The sequence below is a fragment of the Carcharhinus amblyrhynchos genome, chromosome 5 (assembly GCF_965287045.1).
Source record: "Carcharhinus amblyrhynchos chromosome 5, sCarAmb.v2.hapA, whole genome shotgun sequence".
In the NCBI taxonomy this organism is placed as follows: Eukaryota; Metazoa; Chordata; class Chondrichthyes; order Carcharhiniformes; family Carcharhinidae; genus Carcharhinus; species Carcharhinus amblyrhynchos.
The window spans coordinates 83,829-108,256 of record NC_137328.1 but is presented as its reverse complement, the minus strand read 5'-3'; the positions used below and the strand labels follow the sequence as shown (position 1 = coordinate 108,256).

The 24,428-nt window shown below is 41.9% G+C and overlaps 1 protein-coding gene across 1 annotated transcript in view; it reads left to right on the top strand.

Annotated features, from left to right (window-relative positions):
- LOC145342826 (ADAMTS-like protein 1) overlaps positions 1-24,428 on the top strand; it is a 451,251-nt gene that overhangs the window by 352,544 nt on the left and 74,279 nt on the right. The window contains exon 17 of the mRNA XM_080188292.1: positions 18,445-18,655. Within this exon, the coding sequence (XP_080044418.1) occupies positions 18,445-18,655 (211 nt within the window). The remainder of the gene's footprint in view (positions 1-18,444; positions 18,656-24,428) is intronic.

The following is a 24,428-nucleotide window of genomic DNA, read 5'->3' as shown; positions in this document are numbered from 1 at the left end:
GGCTGGATCTTTGCCAGTTTGGAACAGGAACACAATTTGTGAAATGTTTATTTTTGTTGTCATTGAGTCTGTATCAACCCTCAGTTCTTGATCCAGAATCCTTACTGTCTGATTAAAGTGGCGTCACCCTTTAAATTATTGTGTTATTTTTGGTGGATTGTTTTTAAGTGAAATACAACCAGAGGTAATTGTTCATGAACACTTTCCTGTCTAAAGCAGCTGTGATTACCCAGAAGAATATTGAATGAAATGTTTGAATCAGAAAGGGTTAATGTAGCAAAACTTTGGTGGTTGATCACATTTTTCTAGTTGCTGTTAAAGGGATGAATTTATGTCATGAATCCAATTTAAAACTAATCAGAAGATTGGAATCAAAAGCTATTTATAATCTTGATAGACTGGATTCAGTCTGAGGTTGAGCTCCCCAGGGCCTGTATCCATGCAGCAACTGACTGAATTCCAAATGCTCACACACAATTACCTGAATGTTACTGTTTTTCAGTTGTTTTTGCACTCCTTAAAAATATTACCTCCATTAGTTTGTTGAGGTTTACAGATGGAAGATTTAATAAGCTGCGTCTTCAGCACATATACTGGGGGCGATTTTCCAGCCTTGTCCTTTCTAGAGATGCAAACCAGATGGAGGCGGTGTGAGGCTGATTAGCACAAGATTGACTGGATTAACAAACCGAGCCCAACCAACAGTAACAAGCAGCAGGCCTGGCAGCTGTTACCCCAATCAAAGGAGCTCGGCAAATGTTAACACAGTTCTTCACACTGAACACACTCTGCGGTGATCCTTGCAATTAGCACCCATCACATGAACATCAGGAGGGTGCTTTTTTTAATTGGAATCCCAAGTTTGGAAGCTAGTTTGCACCATATGTCTAGGTGGGACACACAGGTTTATATTGCAAGGGTTCCTCAATAAGGATCTTCTCACAATTACCCTGAAGTTCTACGTGAGTGGCAGAGTACTGAGCTCAGATCTGTGCTATCAGAGGTCCCTATCCAGGGAGCTGACCATCAGAAAGGGCAGCTCCACCTCACACCAATGCAACATAACGTCTGCAAGAAAAGGCATTGATTAGAAGAGGCATTCTTATGTAGGGTTCTCATTTACTTCTCCAAAAGGTACAGTAAGAGATCTCACAACACCAGGTTAAAGTCCAACACATTTATTTGGAATCACGAGCTTCTGGAGCGCTCTCCTTCATCAGGTGAGTTGTTTGTATGACTTCATCACTCACCTGATAAAGGGGCAGTGTTCCAAAAGCTCGTACTACCAAATAAACATGTTGGACTTTAGCCTGGTGTTGTGCAATTTCTTTCTGTGCCTACCCCAGTCCAACGTTGGCATCTCCACATCATGGTCTTCAAAAACTAGAAGGTGTTCTTCATAGAGCAGTATTGTATATTATCTTTCTGGTGTAAAGATCTGTGGATTGTTCAGTACAAACTCCTTACTGTGACCTTAGTGGAAAAAAATTGTGGTTTATAACAGATTTTGGGGATTTTTTTCAAAATGGAAAGGATAAACTTTTCAGGATGGGGAATGGCGAGAATTTGGGTGGGGGAAGGGAGCGGGGAGGATGGGGGAGACTCACTGGATGGTGATTGTGGGGGGAAGGGGCAGTATGTGTGACTGGGGTTGGGATGAGAATTTGAAAATCAAGGCATTGCTTAATCAGTAAAAGCTGTAGATCAGTAAATAAATAATAATCAGGTCAAGTTTTGTTATTTTTAAAACAGAAGGGTAATGGTAGAAGGCTTGAAGAAAAGATAAATGGTTTGTGAAAAGAGAAAAACATTAATTATGGTGGGACCACTTTAATCACACGCACAGTTCCTTCATTCCACATTCATTATACCCACATTAATTCTGTGTATTGTGACTGCGCTAAAAGGTACTTTGTATTTTGTCGTTAATTGCAAGGAAGTTCAGGTGGAAGAGTAAGAACGTCTTGCTGCGATTGTACAGAGTTTAGGTGAGACCTGTGCAGTTTTGCATTCCTTACCTCAAAGAATGTACTCACTCTAGTGTGTGTAACTAGGCTGATTCCTGGATTGAAGGGATTATATTGTGAGGAGAAATGGAGTAGACTAGGTTTGATATGATCGCACTGTAACCTATAACACCAATCTTACTGGGAATGAGAGTGGCAAGGTGGATGTTAGGAGGCATCACAGGTGATTTAGACAAGCTGAGTGAGTAGGCAAACACAGTAAGAAGTGTGACAACACCAGGTTTAAGTCCAACCAATTTATTTGATAGTAAACATGCAAGCTTTCGGAGTTTGCCCCTTTGTCAGGCGAATGTTTGCCAGTTCACTATCAATTAATCGGTTGGATTTAAACCTGGTGTTGTCAGACTTCTTACTGTGTTTACCCCAGTCCAACGCCAGCATCTCCACATCATGAGTAGGCAAATACATAGCAGAAGCAGATTAACATGGATAAGTGTGGAGAGATCCACTCCAGACAGAGAAACAGAATGGCAGAGTATTTAAATAGTGATAGATTGTGAAATGCTGATGTACAATGTCCAGGTACACCAATCACTGAAAGCAAGCAAACAGGTGCAGCAAGCAATTAGGAAGCCGTAAAGGAGCAGCAGGGATGTGGTGAGAGAGGGAGTGATGGAAATGCAGTGAGACATGGCAGGAACATGGCGAGGACACAATGAGAGATGATAGGGATGCGGTGACGTAGCAGAGACATGATGCGAGACGATGAAATCACAGTGAGAGATGGCAAGGATGGGATCAACGTGCCACTGGATTTTTTTGGTTTTGTGTTGTGCTGAATATTTTTAAGAAACCCAGTTTTTCTCAATAATAGCCTTACAATGTGTGAACAACACTGTGGTTTTCCTTTTCAAAAGATTACTTGTTCTTTGGAATAAAAAGAAACCATTGTTGGAATGTTTAGTTATCTTTAATTTAAATATTTGAGTATTTATGGGGATATTTGGAACAGAGAATTAGTTAATATTTCATAATCATAATGGAGGATAATATTGAATACATTGACCTCAGCATCAGTATTCAGAAGTTTATTAAAATTTTGGGTATCAATGAATCGGAGAAAAACTCTGGAATATTGCTTATGTTTCTAGCTGACTGCACAGAAAAATGATAGAAGCAGAGAGAATTTCTTTATTGAATTTACATTGTGTAAGAGCTTTGTTCATTACAAAGTCTGTCTCCATTTGTCTAGCCTTACTGTCAATCTATCAGCAAGTACAATGCATGTAGTCAGAAGCTGCAGTTAAGAGATTAATTTTACCAAAACCTTTGAAAAAATTTTATAAATATCTAGGGAACGAGATACCATGTTAATCTTAACAAAGCTCTCATTATTCCAGAGAAGGCTTATATATTTTGAGAAAGATTCTGACTGAAATGTGATAAAAAAGGAAAAAGCTCAACATCAAAAAAGTCCAACTGTGGAACACCAAAGGGGCGATTTACATTCCTCTGTTGGCAGGGAATGTTACCTCAGGAAGTCTCTTTGTCCACTTTCTGGAGAAGAACTTTGACTGAACTAGCAAAGTTAAATGGTCAACTCCATTGTAACATTAACACACGACCAAGCTAACTGCTGGGTACAAAGGGATTACTCTGTATCATGCATGAATTAAACAGTAATCTAGAGCCAAAGCTCTCAACTAGATTAACAAATCGTACTCCAGAATAACTAAAAGCAGGAAAGTGAAACCCAAACAGGAGAGCATTCTGTTCCATGTGAGCATTAAATAATTTCAGTCTAAACCCAGTTACTGCTATGTTCAAAGTACAATTCCCAGAGAGTTATATGGAAAAGGAAAAGAATGATTCATTGCTCCAGAACAATTCTTACTTTATTCTCCTCCCTTCATTCACCATAACGTCCTCCTTTTTCTCCCACCACACACTTTCCCTGTCCTGCACTCCCTCCCTCCCTCTTCCACTCTCCTGAGTCCCACACACTCCCCTCCCACACTATCTCCTTCCTGCGAAGGTTTAACATAAGAACTTGATGCTGTACCATCACCATGACCAAATAACAGAGAGCTAGAGAGCAGAACTTCTAACCTCGGACAGAGGTCCCAACGTGTATGCACTGTTCATAAAGATAAAAGGTTTCAAAAAAAAACCTACAGTCTCCAGCAGCTTCAGAGAATGAAGAAACTCCAAAGAATCCCTGAATACAACAAAGCACGGTGCCAGTGAATTAAATAAAGCCCCAGGAAAGATTACAAGAAGCAGTTACAGACCCGGCAAGTCAAGAGATTCTTAAAAGGACGATTAGAACAGATTCAAGACTTGGCAAAAAGTTGAAACATTGCAGGTAGAGCCAATCAAATCAAGAGTCAAACCTGGAGTTCAGACAGCAGTGAGCGCAGATCAGAATCAACAAGCAATATTCCAAGGTGTGGATTTATCCAGCTGATGTTACCACTGGGACACATCTAATCACAGAATGGAACCCAGTTTGATAAAACCTAACTTTATTTTTTGTTTAGAAATGTGGACATTGGACTCTGAACAGAGTCACAGAGACTCCTAATGAACTTTTAACAAAAGAATAAAGTGATTAAACAAAGAAGAAAATGTTATATTTGCTCATTCACCCCAACAGTATCTTTAAAGATTTATAAGGATAGCATAACTTACAAAATCTCATATGCTTGTAATATTCATATTAAGTAGCGATAGATAGAAAACAGGGAACTATATACTAGTGAGCCTAACATCAGTGACTGGGAAAGTTGCTGGAGTCTATTATCAAGGATTTCATAGCTTGGCATTTGGAAGGCAGTGGGATAATCAAAGTCAGCATGGATTTACAAAAGGGAAATCATGCTTGACAAATCTATTGGAATTTTTTGAGGATGTAACTGGTTCTCCTTGGTCAACTCTACTGATCAGTGGATGGGGTTTATTTACACTTTCAGAAGGTTTTAACAAGGTCTCACATAACAGACTACAAAGTAAAGTTAAAGCACATGGGATTGCAGATAATGCCTTGAGGTAAGTAAAAAGCTGGCTAGCAATAGGAAGCAAAGAGTGACAAGTGAGGTTCCACAGGGATCTGTGCTAGGACCTCAACTGTTCACATTATATATTAATGATTTGGATGAGGGAGCTAAATGCATTACCTCCAAAGTTACAAATGATACAAAGTTAGGTGGGAGGGTGAGCTGTGAGGAGGATGCAGAGATGCTTCGGTGTGATTTGGACAGGCTGAGTGTGTGGGCACCTGCATGGGCGATGCAGTACAATGTGGATAAATGTGAAGTTATCCACTTTGGTAGCAATAATAGGAAGACAGATTTTCACTTAAATGGGTGCAAAATGAATATGCAGAGAGATCTTGTTATCCTCGTACATCAGTTGCTAAAAGTAAGCATGCAGGTACAGCAGGCACGTTTGTGGACATTTTTTAGAACACTATTCAGTCATTATAACTTAACAGATTATCATTCAGAATTGTACTCATCCTGAAGTTTCTCAGAGAACAATGTCACAAACTCAAGGAAGCATGAAAGGAATAATGTACCTCATGGGAGGACAGAATTGTACATGGCTCTATGAGAAAAGAGTATGGCCATAGCGTTAGAAAGTTTTACTAGTCATTGAATGAAAAATGAAAGTTTATCAAAATTGCACTGATATTTCTAGGTCACATTTTTCAACCCTCTGGAATAACTTTGATCTGCAAAAAAAGTGATCAGAGAGCTTCCAGAACCCAGGAACATGGCTGAGCTTCAGAGGTTCCTTGGGATGGTCAACCAAGTAAGCAAGTTCCCACCAAATTTGGCAGCAGTAAATTAGCCTTTGAAACAGCTTTTGAGACAGTGTCAACAGTGGTATTGGGATCAGTAAAATGAAAAAAAATCAAAACGCTCTTAATTTCCTCTGAAACATTGACACATTTTAACCCAGAACAACCAAGCATAGTAACAACAGATGCATGCTCTATTGGCCTAGGGCCTGTATTATTAAGTATCATGAGATGATAAATGTAGACCAGTTTATTAAATCTCAAGCTCACTCACCAACATGGAATAAAGATATGCTACAATTGAGAAGGAAGCATTGGCAGCAACATGGGTGTGGAGAAGTTCTTGGAATATGTGATGGGCTTGTAGTTCAAAATTCAAATGGAACATAAAGCATTAGTCTCCCTACTGGTTCACCACCCTCCTGAGTGAAGAGGTTTCTCTTCATCTTAGTATAAGATGTGCCGGAAGATTGGAAAGCAGCTAATGTTACGCCGTTGTTTAAGAAGGGTGCCAGGCAAAATGCAGGGAATTTTAGGCCTGTTAGTTTAACGTCTGTTGTAGGTAAAATGTTAGAATCCGTCATCAAGGAGGAAATAGCGAGGCATCTTGAGGGGAATTGCTTGATAGAGCAGACGCAGCACGGTTTCATTAAAGGGAAGTCGTGTCTGACAAATTTACTGGAGCTCTATGAGGATGTGTCTAGGGCGGTGGATAGAGGAGAGCCAGTGGATGTGGTCTTTCTTGATTTTCAGAAGGCGTTTGACAAGGTACCTCACAAGAGGTTATTACAGAAGGTCAGGGGACATGGAGTTGGGGGTAGGGTGTTAGTGTGGATAGAGGACTGGTTATCAAATAGGAGGCAGAGAGTGGGGGTCAATGGGTGCTATTCGGATTGGCAGATGGTGACTAGTGGAGTGCCCCAGGGGTCGGTGCTGGGGCCTCAGCTATTTACCATTTATATAGATGATCTGGAGGAGGGAACCGAGTGTATGGTTTCGAAATTTGCTGATGACGCCAAGATTGGTGGAACAGCAAATTGCGCGGAGGGTGTGGAGAGTCTGCAGAAGGATCTAGATAGGCTGGGCGAATGGGCCAGGAAATGGCAAATGGAATTTAATGTTGGCAAGTGCGAGGTGGTCCACTTTGGTAGGAAGAATGGTAGGAAGGACCATTACTTACGTGGTGAAAAACTGCAGCAGGCGACGGTGCAGAGGGACCTCGGGGTCCTTGTGCATGAGTCGCAAAAACCCAGCTTGCAGGTGCAGCAGGTGGTCAGGAAGGCGAATGGGATGCTGGTCTTCATAGCGAGGGGGATTGAATATAAAAGTAGGGAGGTCTTGCTGCAGCTGTATAGGGCATTGGTGAGGCCGCAGCTGGAGTACTGTGTGCAGTTTTGGGCACCGTACTTACGCAAGGATATTTTGGCCTTGGAGGGGGTGCAGAGGAGGTTTACTAGGCTGATGCCGGAGTTGAGGGGGTTGAGCTATGAGGAGAGGTTGAATAAACTAGGCTTGTACTCGTTAGAGTTTAGAAGAATGAGGGGAGATCTCATTGAGACGTATAAGATGATGAATGGGATGGATAGGATAGAAGTGGAGAGACTCTTCCCGCTCAGAAAGGACAGTAGGACTAGGGGGCACAGCCTCAAGATAAAGGGGGCGCGGTTTAGAATGGAGTTGAGGAAGAACTTCTTCACTCAAAGGGTGGTGAATCTCTGGAATTCTCTGCCTGTTGAAGTGGTGGAGGCTGCCTCGCTAAATATTTTTAAGACGCGGGTTGATGGGTTTTTGATAAACGAGGGGATTAAGGGTTATGGGGAGAGGGCAGGAAAGTGGAACTGAGACACGACAGATCAGCCATGATCTTATTGAATGGCGGGGCAGGCTCGAAGGGCCAGATGGCCTACTCCTGCTCCTATTTCTTATGTTCTTATGTTCTTAAATGGCCCACTCTAGATCCTGAGACAGAATCCCTTAGTTTGAGCCAGAGGAAACAACATCCCTATATGCAGCCTGTCAGAACTTTACATGTTTTAATGAGATCCCCTCCATTCTTATGGATACAGTGAATGTCTACTTGTATAATGATCCCTAGAATCAGTCTGGTGAACCTTTGCTGTACTCCCTCTTCAACATCTCACCCACGATCTCCAAATGAGTTTTGATGAGCAAGTGAGTTTCTGTATTAATTGCTCATTTAAAATCAGCACAGAATGTTTGGGCTGATACTTAACAATGTAATTAACTTTAATGAGGAGATTTATGCTCCTGCATCAAGAGCCAGTCAGTGGGACTTTGTTCTGATGATTGTGATCATTGGCATTCCAACCAACAGCTCCTCATTCAACTTGTTCTCATATATTTCAACATTGATGAATTTCCAATTAATGACCACCACTTAAATCTAATTAGCTCCCAGCCAATCTCATTAACAAAATGCCACTCAATCTCTCCAATCCATAAACTGGCCTTTCAGTCCTTGTTACTCTGAGTCCTAAATTGTTACCAGAAATGTTGTCAATGTTAATTTTTTTTAATACTAACTTGTCTTTTTGAATCCAAACTCTCTTTCCTCACCATTTCCCATTCTCTCCTTGACTCTCAGCCTCCCTCCGAATCTTAAAATCTCATTGGTTAAATAGATAGACAATTGATTTCCCATCATTCACTGATGTTGCAGATGTTCTACTGACCTCACATTTATTTATTTATTAGTGTCACAAGTAAGGCTTACATTAACACTGCAATGAAGTTACTGTAAAAATCCCCAAATCACCACACTCCAACACCTGTTTGGGTACACTGAAGGAGAATTTAGCATAGCCAATGCACCTAACATGTACATCTTTCAGGCTGTGGGAGGAAACTGGAGCACACAGAGGAAACATGGGGAGAATGTGCAAACTTCACACAGGCAGGGAATTGAACCCAGATCCCTGGTGCTGTGAGGCAGCAGTGCTAACCACTGTCCCACTGTGCTGCCTAGTTGCAGCAAGTTCTCAGGTTAAGCCATGTTGGAAATGAATGATGAGGAACATAGTTGATTAACAGTGTAGCCTGAAAGGTCCCATTCCAATGAATCTAGCTGAGTGGACATTAGGACCAGAAATCCTTGTGCATTAACCCAAACTTCAAACTACCAATGTCCCATTCAAGAGATATCTGTACAAGTTTCAGCTTTGCTTTCTGTGGATTTAGCCATCCTGTTTGAACTAGTTCATAGCAGTGATAAGTGAGCGTTTGTGTGAAGCTTGTAGGCTTTTTTATCAGATAAGTTGTATAACACAAACTGCCAAATAGTTTTACTTTGGGCACTTTGGAGAGTTTCACCAGATTGTCTTCACACTCCTGACTGAGTTCAAAGTGCAACGAGGTTTGTATAAATGTCTTCCTTTATCAGGCTGTTACGATCTGATGTAATATATAAAATAGATGTAAACTTCTATTCACATGTGACTGTAAAACTAAACTGAAATCTAAAACTAACAGTAACATAATCCTTAAACATAACCCAAAACTGAATTTAAAAACAGTTGTGCAATTTGAACTCATTAATCTAATGTAGTTATTCTGTCAATTGTTGTACAGGCATCTTGTTAATAGTAACAAATCAAATTGAAACCAAAATTGACATTTGAAATGACTGAATCTGACATTGACTGTGAAAGTGAAGCTTTGAACAGGAAATAGATTTGATATGCTTACATAGCTGTACTAGCCTGGGCCTAACTGGGGAGATTTATATCTAAACCTTTGTGTACAATTTTCAATTTCCTAGTGTTATCCCGTCTTATCCATATTGGATTCAATGTGAACAGTAAGTCACTTGGCCCTAGGCAACCATATTTTTGTATGAAGCATTTATCTGTTTAGGATTCAATAAGGCAGTTTTGAGTTCTCAACTAAATAGAATTATGTGGAAGATTCCACTGTAAATATTAACTACTTATTGTCCCAAAGAAATTCATTTATATTGAAGGAATCGAGAGATTACCGAAATAATTGGAAACAAAAAAAAAGTACAACTAATCCTTTAGCATCTGAAAAGAAATTTAGATAATTGGGTAATTTTTTAAAAAATGTATTCTTTTGTGGACTACGAGAATTTCTGAGCCAGCATTTGTTGCCCCTCCTTAATTAAACTGAGAGATTCGCTGGGCCACTTCAGAGGGCATTTGAGAATCAACCACATTGCTGTATCTCTGGAGTTGCATGTAGGCCAGACCCAGGTAAGAACAGCAGATTTCATTCTCTAAAGGACATGAGTGAACCAGGTGAGCTTTTTTTCAATCACTATCGATTTATGGTTACCAGCACCAAGACCAGCTGTCAGTTCCAATCTGGTAATTGATTCTACCAGCTGCTTTGGGATCTGAGATCTAGTTCCCAAAGTATTACCCTGGGCCACTGGATTACTAATTCAGTGATATTGCCAACATCATCCTCAAATTTGTCTGGACATCTTTGTGATTCAACCTGTGAGCTTCAGTATGTAGCTGTCTAGACCATTAGTTTATCAACTAAGGAAGTTATATCTGATTGCTAATTCATTCCATATTTACAATAAAGTGAATTACATGTGATAAATGATTCAGGCAAAGCAACAGGAAGCAAGTAGACAGTAAATTGTAAAGTTTGCAGCTGTCCGGCATTTAGGCATTGCTGTTTGTTTTCTTGTTTGCTGTAACTCTGTGCTGTACTTTGAATAATCAACAGAAATTACTGATGAACATCAACTTGCGAAGAACTCAAAGAGTTTGTTCCTTGGTGTGGGCTGGGTTCCCCGGAAGGTGCTAAGGAGTTTCCTCAGACATCCCCAGACAAAGAATGCCGAGGAATCGCTCAGAAAATTTAAACTTCTGATGAACAAATACCCTACACCAGGAAACAAACCATCTGAAACTCTGACTGAAACCCGAGATTTTATTTTGTTCTGACTCCTTTTGCAGAATAGTTACCCAAGAAAAGTTAGAAATGTTTAAACAACTTCTAACTTCGGGATAACCAAAGTATTAACCTCCATGATCCTACACTGGACTCCCTGGCTACCTGTGACCACCACACAACCCTCTGACCTGCCACCCACTCAACTGACTAGCCTCTTCCCCTCACCCCCACCTGCGACACACCACCCAATACTCACCTGACATCCCAAGGAACTCCAACCTTTCCCCTCCATAATCCTGAACCAATCCAGTACCAATTCAGTTATCAATCCCTCCCCTCCCCCACTCTGATCCATTCTCTGTCCCTCACTCTGAGTTGTCACCCCCTCCCCCACAATGTCTGTTCATTGGGATGGTGACTGAACAAAGAACAACCCAGCACAGGAAACAGGCCCTTTGGCCCAACGAGCCCACACCGCCATTTCAACAAAGGATTTTCCTACACCTACCCTGCCCCGTGTGTATGTGAATGGTACCCCTAATGTAGCCAGATTCAGGGCAGAATAGTGTAGGGTCAATTTGGTAAAACCAATCAGCCTAAGAGCACATCTTTGGGGTGTGGGAGGAAACCGGAGCGCCTGGAGGAAACCCACGCAACCACAGGGAGAACGGGCAAACTCCCACAGACACAGGCCCAAATCCATGTATCTGCACAGCTAGCAGTGCTAGTCACCGAGCTGTTGCGGTGCCCGTCTACTGGTCCAGGATTAAGCACACACAACGACACGAAGTACTAGGCCACTCTTGAAACCTCCAAGAGCAGCCCACGCACGACCCACCGTGTGCATGCCCCTCGTTTGACAACAAGGTGGACCGACACCTGTGGATTAAAAGAGACAAAACATTAACATGTAATACTACATTTCCGGTGTCGTCCCGAGGCTCTGACCCTTTTTAATACCGTCTACTATAACCCTCCATCCCTGTTTCGCTCATGTGTCTATCTAAGTAAACCTTAAACAAGTCCAGCGTGCCTGCCTCCACCAACTTACTTGGTAGCGCGTTCCATACCCCCACGACCCTCTGCGTGAAAAACCTTCCTCTCATATCCAAATTATACTTCTCCCCCCTCACCCTTAGATCGTGACCTCTCGTAATTGTCCCCAATCTAGGGAAAAGCCTACCACTGTTGACTCTATCTATTCCCTTCATTATTTTATACACCTCTATCAGATCCCCCCTTAATCTCTGTCTTTCTAAGGAGAAGAGTCCCAGTTTCTCCAACCTTTCCTCGTAACTCAGTCCCTCCATGCCAGGCAACATCCTGGTAAACCTCCTGTGCACTCTCTCCAGGGTCTCCACGTCCTTCCGGTAGTAAGGTGACCAGAACTGGACGCAGTACTCCAAATGCAGCCTAACCAACGTTCTGTACAACTGAAGCATTAGACGGCAGCTCTTATACTCTATACCCCTTCCTATAAAGGCTAGCATTCCATAATCTTTCTTCACAACCTTCTCTACCTGTGTTGACACCTTCAGAGACTTGTGCACCTGCACTCCCAGGTCCCTCTTATTTCTATACTCTTAATCGGTCTACCTTTTATCATGTAAAAAGTGGTCACAGATGTCCTGTCTCTTTATTGATTATCAAAAGATGAAGAATTATAATATTTTTCTTTTGGTAACAACACTGTCATAGTTCTCACTTACTGGAAAGCAGGCTGATGGGGGTATGATTGGTGCAATTACATTAAGAGACAGAGGGACTGCAAGAGTCTTAAGTTCAGTAAAAAGGTGTGAAAAAGTCACTTTGATATGTTAATGAACAGAGGGAGCCAAGAGGAACTTGTATTAGAATTTATACAAGACGATATTTGAAATGGGTTGTTTTAGTTCAAAAGGGAACATGTCTAAATTGTAAGATTGTAAGTAAATGAGACAAAGATAGGGTAGGTTTGCTTCTTAAAATATAAAAGGTATGAAGTAAAACAAAATGGGGTTTGATCCCTTCTTGGAAAAGGGAATTTCTCTGGGAGTTTTTATGGAAGAGTAGAGGGTAGAGAGATCAAAGAGAGGGGACACGTTTGAGAAAATAATGAAGCCTGTATGAGAGGGTAGCTGTCCTGGCAGTATGACATTGTAGGACCCACTCCTTTGAGTTTTTTTCTATTAGAGTAACAAAACAGTGAAGAAAGTGTCTAAATAGAACATAGAATATTATCACGCAGTACGGGCCCTTCGGCCCTTAATATTGCGAGATTTTCCCTGCGTATAATTCTGCACAGAAAAGGCAGCTTAGAAGTGACTATCACATATCAAAAAAGTGATTTACAGTTATCAATTCACCATGACTTTTCTTTGCCTGCAGAGCTTTTCTGGGGAAAAGCAAATATTGGGATTTGGCGTAACAGGAGCTTGTAAACTGAGCCATTTGAAAATCGCAATGAGGACATTGTTTTGATTTGGTTTTTAAAAAGGGTTGGATATTTAGTTCAGGGCTAATTTTATATTATCCACCTACTTTACAAAAGCTAGAACAGTAAGGACATAATAGCAAGGTGTGCAGTGCGATAGTCTGTGTGAGGCTTTGTGCTGAGATGGCGTAAGCTGATATTAAATTACACTAACGTAAGTTCACATGAGTGAAAAATCTGACATCAAAATAATTGGGTATTACACAAGAAATCTTATCTGGGTGATAAATGGAAGATTGGGTTTCCTCAGTGAATCTGATACCAGGATGGTATTGTTCTTGCAGATAAATCCTGACAACTGCAGCAGTTAATTTGCCGATAAGTGTTAAGCTTTGACCATGGTATCTTTCCACGAACATTTCAACAATTGTCCCAGACCCTTGAAAACACTAGAATGCAGGTTACAATTGTTGTGTAATGTGTTAAATTGCAATTTCATTGATTTTCTCTATGAAATGGTTAATATTCCACAGCCATTGATAGAATGGGCTATTATACAGTCCTCCGTGTAGGCTGTATGTCAGTGAAACAGGGACAGAGTTCATTGGAGTTAGAGAGTTTGGGCTTGTGAAGTGGTTGCAAGCTCGAGGAATGCAGCATCACAGCTCTGTTTCTATAGAATGACAAAGAAGTATAGTCAAATACAAAGTCACAACAAACACAAGCTGAAGTATTTTATTTTCCCAGACTGTAATCCCTTTCGTCACTGACCCATTGATAATTTTGAGGACGGGTTGTACTCAAATTAAAAATTAAATCTTCCAATTTGCTTAGCAGAAGGAACTTGTGATGAAATGAAAAAGGTAACTTGTTCTGCGAATGGTCAGTTCAGAGCTTAGTTAAAGGAAATTTCCTGTCCACCTTCTTGACTTCAATTAGTTTGCTTAGAATGGTAAATAAATGTGGAAATCTTCCAGTCCTGTCCAGTATAGGAATTGTTCCGATCCTGAGACAGGCCTGGCCAGACAGTCCCAATGTCTGGTGTTGTGAGACTTCAGACAGCCCCACCCATAGGCTGGAGTTTTACGCCCGCCCCCCCCATCTGTCACTGGAATCAGAGCAGGCGAGGGGCGGACCGTGGAAAGGTCCATTGACCTCAGGTGGTGTTTTATGGTGAGGCTGTAAAATCCCACCCATAGTGTTTTATATTCCTAATTTAGTAAAACATTTCAAATAGGTCTTCAGACAGTTTGGTAAGCCAGGGTTTTACTGTATTACTGGTCCAATTGATGCAGAGGTGTTGGTATTGAGTATGTTTCAATGTTGCGACCTTATTGGTCAATAATGAGTCCGACCTAGCTGGAAAACTGTAAAGTTGCAGTTACAGGATCTCCTCTTGAAAAAGAGCAAATAAAAATGGAATTCATTCACCATTTTTAGGTTTTTCTATCCTTGCTCTTTGTCCCGGCAACTTTATTTTGAAGCCTTTATCATAAGAACGCAACATTTTACACCACTTACAGCAACTCAAGCTATTCCAAAACAATTCTATCTCCCCCAGCCTTGGTTTGTTTTTATTCAATTCAATAAGAAGGCATCAGATAAGAAAGTGCTGCTTCCCTCAACAAGGGGAGGCAGTGGTGCAGTGATATTGCATCCGACTGGTAATCCTGCGATGCAGGGTAATGTTCTGGGGACTCGGGTTCCAATCCCTCATGGCAGATTGTGGAATTTGAAGTCAATAAAACATCTGCAATTAAAAGTTTAATGGTGACGATAAACCCATCTGGATCACTAATGTCCTTTAGGGAAGGAAACCTGCTGTTCCTACCTGGCCTGGCCAAAATGTGACTCCAGATCCACAGCAATGTGGCTGACTCTCAACTGCCCTCAGGAATGGCCCAGCAAACCACTGTGTTCAAAGGCATTTAGGGATGGGCAACAAATGCTGGCCTTGCCAGTGATGCCCACATTCCACCAGGGAATAAAGGAAGGAAAACAACATTGAAATTGCTCTGCAAATTGATCATGGTACAAAATAGAATATCATGCCCCATCTTCACCCAGTTTCTACCAACCAGGACCTGTTATTTGTTAACTTTTTTCCCAGCAACTAGCAAATTAGGAGTTTTTTTTGGTAGAGTAGAATCATAGAATCCTTATAGTGCAGAAGGAGACCATTCAGCCCAATGAGCCATTGGGGAAGTCCAAAACTAGGGGCCATGCATAGAATCATAGAGGTTTACAGCATGGAAACAGGCCCTTCAGCCCAACTTGCCCATGCTGCCTTTTTTTTAAAACCTCTAAGCTAATCCCAATTGCCTGCATTTAGCCCATATCCCTCTATACCCAACTTACCCATATAACTGTCTAAATGCTTTTTAAAAGACAAAATTGAACCCGCCTCTACTACTGCCTCAGGCAGCTTGTTCCAGGCACTCACCACCCTTTGTGTGAAAAATTGCCCCTTTGGACACTCTGTATCTCTCCCCTCTCACCTTAAACCTATGCCCACTAGTTTTACACTCCCCTACCTTTGGGAAAAGATATTGACTATCTAGCTGATCTGTGTCCCTCATTATTTTATAGACCTCTATAAGATCACCCCTCAGCCTCCTACACTCCAGAGAAAAAAGTCCCAGTCTATCCAGCCTCTCCTTATAAATCAATCCATTAAATCCCGGTAGCATCCTAGTAAATCTTTTCTATACTCTTTCTAGTTTAATAATCATCATAGAAATCATAGAATCCCTACACTGCAGAAAGAGGCCATTTAGCCCATCAAGTCTGCACTGACCACAATCACACCCAGGCCCTACCACCATATTCCTACATATTTTACCCGCTAATCCTTCTAATCTGAGCATCTCAGGACACTAAGGGGCAATTTTAACATAGCCAATCAACCTAACCCACACATCTTTGGACTGTGACAGGAAACCAGAGCACCTGGAGGAAACCCACGCAGACACAAGGATAATGTGCAAACTCCAAACAGACAATGACCCGAGCCAGGAATTGAACCCAGGTCCCTGGAGCTGTGAAGTAACACTGCTAACCACTGTTCTACCCTGCCACCAATCAAATAATACCCTTTCTATAATAGGGTGACCAGAACTGTACACAGTATTCCAAGTGTGGCCTTACCAATGTCTTGTACAACTTCAACAAGACGTCCCAACTCCTGTATTCAATGTTCTGACCAATGAAACCAAGCATGCCGAATGCCTTCTTCACCACTCTGTCCACCTGTGACTCCACTTTCAAGGATCTATGAACCTGTACCCCGAGATCTCTTTGTTCTGTAACTCTCCCCGGCGCCCTACCATTAACTGAGTAAGTCCTACCCTGGTTCAATCTACCAAAATGCATCACGTCACATTTATCTGAATTAAACTCCATCTACTATTCGTCAGCCCACTGGCCCAATTGATCAAGATCCCATTGCAATTGGAGATAACTTTCTTCACTGTCCACTGTGCCAACAATCTTGATGTCATCTGCAAACTTACTAACCATGCTTCCTGTATTCTCATCCAAATCATTAATATAAATGACAAATAACAGTGGACCCAGCACTGATCCCTAAAGCACACCGCTGGTCACAGGCCACCAGTTTGAAAAACGAGTCCCTGCCACCATCTTCTGGCTTCTGCCAAGGAGCCAATTTTGTATCCATTTAGCTACCTCACCCTGGATCCCGTGAGATTTAACTTTTTGCAACAACCTACTATGCAATACCTTGTCAAAGGCCTTGCTAAAGTCCATGTAGACAACATCAACTGCGCTGCCCTCATCTACCTTCTTGGTTACCTCTTCAAAAAACTCAATCAAATTTGTGAGACATGATTTTACGTTCACAAAGCCATGCTGATTGTCCTCTAATCAGTCCTTGCATCTCTAAACGCCTGTAAATCCTGTTTCTCAAAACATCTTCCAACGATTTACCCACCACAGATGTAGTTCCCAGGCTTTTCCCTGCAGCCCTTTTTAAACAAAGGCACAACATTTGCCACTCTCCAATCTTCAGGCACCTCACCCGTGACTATTGATGATTCAAATATCTCAGCTAGGAGACCTGCAATTTCCTCCCTAGCCTCCCACAACGTCCTGCGATACATTTCATCAGGTCCAGGGATTTAGCTAGCTTGATGCACTTTAAAACTTCCAGCACCTCCTTCTCTATAATATGTACACTCCGCAAGACGTCAGTATTTCCCAAGTTCCCTAACATCCATGCTTTTCTCAACATTAAATACTGATGAGAAATATTCATTTAGGGTCTCACCCATCTCTTGTGGATCCGCACATAGATGACCTTGTATATCCTTAAGGGGCCTTACTCTCTCTTGTTACCCTTTTGCCCTTTATGTATTTGTAGAAGCTCTTTGGGTTCTTTGAGAATAAGGGATAAATCTTTTAGAACTGAGGTGAGGAGAAATTTCTTCACCCAGAGGATGGTGAATGTGTGGCATTCACTACCACAGAATGTAGCTGGGGCCAAAACATTGTGTGATTTCAAGAAGAAATTAGATAAAACTCTTGGGGCTGAAGGATCAACGGATATGGGAGGAAGGGGGAGTCAGGATATTGAATTTGATGATGAGCCATAATCAAAATGAATGGAGGAGCAGGCTCGAAGGGCTGAATGGCCTCCTCTTGCTCCTAGTTTCTATGAGCTGCATTGATATCAATCCCACCCACACCTATGAGTTTCTTAGGTGGACAATCAAACTCGTTAACAAGTGTCCACTGAATGAGACGGCCTCTCAGGGCTCTTATCAAGTTTTCTCTGTGCCTCCTTTTCTCCCAACTTCTCCAATCTATCCTCATAGCTACAGTTCTTCATCTCAGAATCATTCTTGTGAATCTTCGTATACTCTTCAATGCCTTCACATCCTTCCTCAATTAAAATGCCCAGAATTGGAAGTAGTCCTCCAAATGAGGCCTAACTGAGTTTTCTTTGCCTCGTCTGTTTTAGTGGCATGAAACCAGAACTTGTTGATACATCTGTTTATCCATCATCAGAGTTAGGGGAAAACTTGCATAACAGGGAATTACATACACAGTAGCAATAACTAACAGTGGGTTTCACTGAACAAGTTATTGCAGAACCCTCAATCGTCCACAATGAGCTGAATGACTGTGGGCGTGATGGGATTTTGCCAATTTAATCAATGTTGTTTATGCAGAAATATAAATCATTATGCAGAAGATTAGTCATAGAATTCCGGAAGTCACCAATGTCAACTTCTTGAAAAATAAACATATTTTCTTATAAAAGTGACATTTTTACTGTGTTGGAATGTGAAAAATGCTGTTAATTTTCTCATTTAAAGTAGGTGGATAACATTGATTTGTTGGCTTTCCTGCAGGTGGGAATTTGGAAAATGGAGCGTTTGTTCATCCAGCTGTGGGGTTGGTCTGCAGACCAGGGATGTGTTCTGTGTTCAGCTTCTATCCCGTGAAAGTGATGAGACTGTTATCCTGGGTGACAAGAACTGTCCCCAGCCAAAGCCTGACAATGTACAAGCCTGCAATCAGTTTGACTGTCCCCCAGACTGGCATGTTGAGGAATGGCCACAGGTAATTGCTTATTGAAGAAGCTAAATCATTTGATATTACAGTCCAGCATTTCCCCCATAACCCTGCAGGTTAGTCTTCCAGTATATGTCCAGTTACCTTATGAAATTTTCTTTGGAATCTCATTCTACCAAGTAGTTTCCCAAACATTGGGTGGAGTTTTCTAGTTTTGAAACTGAGCGATGTGACTCGTGGGTTCTGCAGCAAGCTTCCCGCTGGACAGTATGCTGAGAAACCATCCAAATCCATGTCAAAAACTCATTAATTATACAGAGAAGAGTTTCTCCTTGAATGAGGTGGCAGGGTTGTCTGCCCCGCCATTATCTAACAGGCTCAGATTTGGGCACCATATTTAAAGGCCAGGCTTGGTCTCGCCATCTAGCTTTGTGAAGGTGTGTGGAAGTGTCTGCTGCAAAGAAGACCTGGTTTTGCAATGGCTTGCTGTAGATTATATGCAGCAATGCAGAGATACTCCCTACTCCAGGAAGCCCACTGGCTTTACCTCACCAGCTTGGGAAGGCATTGAGTGCACTGAACACATTGACCAACAACTTTCAATGCCATCCACTGCAAGAAGAGGATGAACAATCACATCCATTCGTCAGGGTAAGTCATCCTCTTTCCAATCTCACACTCTCATAATGGCATCATGCACTCGGAATTACACTGCTCAGCAATCTCACAACATTAGCACAGATACATCACTGCTGATTATCTCACCAGCATTTTAACCTCACCAACATCTCATGCTGCATAAACTCCTTCCTCAATCCTTCCAATTCTGAGCATTATACTTGAGGAAGGATGTGGAGGCATTGGAGACTATAGAGAGTGGTTGTGGGGTGAAGAACTGTAGCTGTGAGGATAGGTTGGAGAAGTTGGGTCTGTTTTCTCAGGAGAAAAGGCAGCAGAGAGAAGATTTGATCAGAGGTGTTCAAGATCTTTGATCGCCGTCTTCGGTGTTCACAAGATTGCACACAACAAGAAGCAAAGATCCCAGACCGGAGGTGGGGATGCTGAGCTTGTGGACCTGACTAAATTGGAGAAGGAAAACACCAGGTGGGCAGGGAGGACAGAGATTGCTCCTGTGGGAAAGGCAAGATCGACCTCTCCAAGCCTTCACGAATTAATCACACCCTGACACTGCCTTTGAATGACATGCAATGATCATCAACTAAATCTCCCTCTCCCTTTCACACCAAAAGCTTCAGACACACCAGCAGAACCAACATAAGCTGCAGCCCCCAGGACACGTCAGACCAGGAAGCTGCAGACCCATCACTGCATTCTCTGCACCCTCCCCCAACTCAGATATACACCCCAGTGGGTCATAGTTATAGAGTAGACTCAGGGTCACATTCTGCAGAACACTTCATAGACGTATCCGCATAGCAGTCAGAGACAGTGACAGCCTAGGCAAGTTCCTGGCACTCAGAGAACCACCGGAGATAATGATGCATCTTCGCAAACAACTATGTCAAACATACTAGAGATGCAAAAGCAAGTGGAGTTGCAAGAGGCAGATAGAGCAAAGGATGAAAGTGTCCGTCTTTCTGCTAGCTAATGTGATGGTTCCAAGATGCAAGTGCCTCGAGGTCACCATGGGAAGGGTTATGGCCACCTCCCTGCAGATCCTGCCGGATTTGCAGTTGAAGCAGCATTGCATTGCTATAGGCATTGACAGGATCCATCAGTGACAAGGGGGGGGTGGGAGAGGCACCTTGACCAAGGTATTGTCCTGACAAATGAGCAAGTGATTGGCTGTCGCTTACTTTGTTTAGCTGAAACAGGCAGAATGTGCGAGCCTGATCTTTCTGTCTGTAATGAATAGGGTGCTGGTCTGAATATTTGTAGCTTCCAACACAGCAAATGTGCCACACTGTGATCTCGATGGATAATCTGAAATTGGTTCTCAGCGTGGTTTTTAGTTTACTGCAGGTTATTTAACAAATGTTGCCCAATCGCGGAATCACATTGAATGTCGGACACTGTGTTTAGGGTTTGCAAGCACAGGCTGGTTGAGTACGTCTGTACCTTGCCCATTGCAAGCAGTGGCTGGGACATGCTGTTTAATACAATCCACTACTCTTTAGGATGTATGGTCCACATATGGCTACTGCATAGTAGCAATGTAAAACAGCTAGCTTCATCTGTTGCTCAGATGTTTGAGATACCTTACCCTTTAAGGGTAAGAACATAAGAACTAGGAGCAGGAGTCAGCCATCTGGCCCCTCAAGCCTGCTCCACCATTCAATAACATCATGGCTGATCTTGGACTCAGCTCCACTTACCCACCCGCTCACTATAATCTTTAATTCCTTTACTGTTCAAAAATTTATCTAGCCTTGCCTTAAAAATATTCAGTAAGGTAGCCTCAACTGCTTCACTGGGCAGGGAATTGCACAGATTCACAACCCTTTTTGTGGACAAGTTCCTCCTCAACTCAGTCCTAAATCTGCTCCCCCTTATTTTGAGGCAATGCCCCCTAGTTCTACTTTCACCCACCAGTGGAAACAACTTCACTGCTTCTATCTTATCTATTCACTTCATAATCTTATATGTTTCTACAAGATCTCCCCTCAGTCTGTCCTCATAAGCCAATCCTCTCAACTCAGGAATCAACCCTCTACCATCACCCTCTGTCTTCTATGAGACAGCCAGTTACTTATCCAATCGGCCAAATTTCCCTCTATCCTGCACCTCGTTACTTTCTTCATGATCCGACCATAGGGAACCTTATCAAACGCCTTACTAAAATCCATGTATACAACATCAACTGCTCTACCTTCATCTACACAATTAGTTACCTCTTCGAAGAATTCAATCAAACTTGTGAGGCAGGACTTACCCCTCACGAAACCGTGTTGACTAATCTGGATTAAGCTGTATCTTTCCAAATGGTCATAAATCCTGTCTCTCAGGACCTTTTCCATTAACTTACCGACCACCAAAGTAAGACTAACTGCCTATAATTACCAAAGTCATTCCTATTTCCTTTCTTGAACAGAGGAACAACATTCGCCACTCTCCAGTCTTCTGGCACTTTCCCCATGGACCTAAAGATCAAAGCCAAAGGCTCTGCAATCTCATCCCTTGCCTCCCAAAGAATCCTAGGATATATCCCACCTGACCCAGGGGACTTATCGACTCTCAGGTTTTCCAAAATTGCTAATACAAAGTTCAGAGAAATCCCATCAATGGCATTCAGCTGCATTGTGATCTCCATTCAGAGATTCCATGTGAAATTTCTGACCTTCTCCCTTGAGGAAATATATTTTAGAAGGTGACCATCAGCGTCAAGGAAAGGAAACTCAACAGTATAGTGAGAAATCCCAGGCTGCGTTGAGAATTATTGCTGTTCGTCCTCTGGTTGAGACATTAATTGAGATCCCATTTCCCTTCTGAAGAGGATGTAAAAGATCCCACAGTTCTATTTGAAGAAGGGCAGGGTAGTGTCTCCTTCATGTCCTGGACATTATTGATTCCTCAAAAAAAACTGAAAGCCAAGTTCCGCAAACATGAGAACAGCCTCAATCGGGATCTTCTGTGCACATCACACTGTCTGTAACCCCAACTATACTGCCTGGGTTTGCAAAATCTTACAAACTGTCTTGGCTTGAGATAATTCACACCTCTTTATCCTATGATTATTCCTCTCTCCACTCGCATTGTCTGCACTTGTAAAGACTCAATTAGCTGTAAAGACTTATATTCCATCCATTATCTTGTAATTGTGTCTCTGTCTATATATGTCATGTTTGTGAACCCAGTTCTCCACTTACCTGAAGAAGGAGCAGCACACCAAAAGCTCATGGTTCCAAATAAACCTGTTGGACTTTAACCTGGTGTTGTGAAACTACTTACAGTACTCAAACAAAAATCACTAAAACAGATTATTTGGATATTGCAGTGAATGGGATCTTGTTCTGTACAATTTGCAGCTGTTTCCTATAATCTAACAGCAACTACACATCAAATGTATTTCAAAAAAGACAATAGGACTAGGGGGCACAGCCTCAAGATAAAGGGGAGGCGGTTTAGAACGGAGTTGAGGAGGAACTTCTTCACTCAAAGGGTGGTGAATCTCTGGAATTCTCTGCCCGTTGAAGTGGTGGAGGCTGCCTCGCTAAATATTTTTAAGACGCGGGTTGATGGGTTTTTGATAAGAGAGGGGATTAAGGGTTATGGGGAGAGGGCGGGAAAGTGGAACTGAGTCACGACAGATCAGCCATGATCTTATTGAATGGCGGGGCAGGCTTGAAGGGCTGGATGGCCTACTCCTGCTCCTATTTCTTATGTTCTTATGTTCTTTATGTTCTTATGTTCTTATTACCTGGTGGCACTCTTAGAGCTGTCCTGAGCTGGTGAAAGGAGATATATAAGTCCAAGTCCTTTCCTTCATTCTTTCCAGATTGGTTGTGTAGAAAATTCCCAACTCTATATCAGACCACTTGGGCTAAAGTGATGTTCACACTTGAAGCACACTCCATCATTTTAAAGTTATTATCAATGCTATACTGGAACAAACATTCCTTTTCAATTGAAACAATATGGTGCTAAAGACTCCTTACAGATGGATATTTGGTAAAAGATGTTGGATCAGTTATTTCAGATTCTGGATTGAGTAGAAATAGGCAGTGAAGCCACAAACACTTCCAGTGAAACAGATTATACTTTGCTGCTTTCCAATATATGAAAACACACAGTGGACACAAGCCAAGTCTTATGTGGAGAAAAATTAACATCACATTTGGAAAAGGTCATTTTAATTTTCAGTAGCCTGTGACAGACTCAACTTTGACCTCATTAAATAGCCAAATCTGTCAGAAATGACGAGGCCGCCAGGTGATTAAGTAAAATGTTAAATATTGTGAAAGACGTGGGACTGAGAGAGGAAAACCTCAAAATGAAACAAATGATAACTGCTGCTCATTGTGGAACTTACTCACTGAAGGTTTTAATTTTCTTAGTAATGCAAGAATTTTGCAGCGTCTATCCTCTGCTGTCGCTGTGGAATCTTGCAGCCCCTTACAGACAGTTTCAATCACTGTCCCCATCAGATATTTTCATGGCTGATTAAAACTGAGACACTCCTGGATGCAATAGAAAGCTGGCGTGAATTATTTTATTAACCATGAGAGAGCAACAGCCTTTTAAATTGTTAAAAGACGTGTGATGACTGAGCCAGTGACTATCTGGATTAGCTAAGAGATAATAGCCATAAACTAACTGCGGAGTGAAAGATGCTGAGGAATTTTGCAGTGGGCATCATACAGTAACAAAATGCTGTTAGGTTACTAATGTGGGTTTGGGAAGATGAAAAGAATGCGTGAAGACTGACTACCTGGAGATTAGTTACTGCCTGATTCAGATTAATCATTCTGATACTGGCATTGTGAAAGGTGGTTCAATTCCAATTTTCTGTGTAGATTAATCTAGTTTCTGAAATAATTCTCCCGAAAGTGCTGAATTGGTGGGAAAACTGTTCTAGATTATACCAGTTTTTTCAGTTCAGCTTTTCAGCTGAATCCCCACCCTCTGTGCAATGCACAGGTCCCAGTGAATATCATTAAAATGGACGGCAGGGCCTATTCACGCCAGAGTCTGACAGCTCTGGAACTCTGCGCATGCACAGTAAAAAGTCTGACAACACCAGGTTTTAGTCCAACCTATTTATTTGATAATATTCTCACAAGCTTTCGAGGGGACAGCCTCTTCGTCAGGTGAATGGAGAGTTCTGGCCTCAGACAGAGCATATAAAGCACAGACAGTTTAG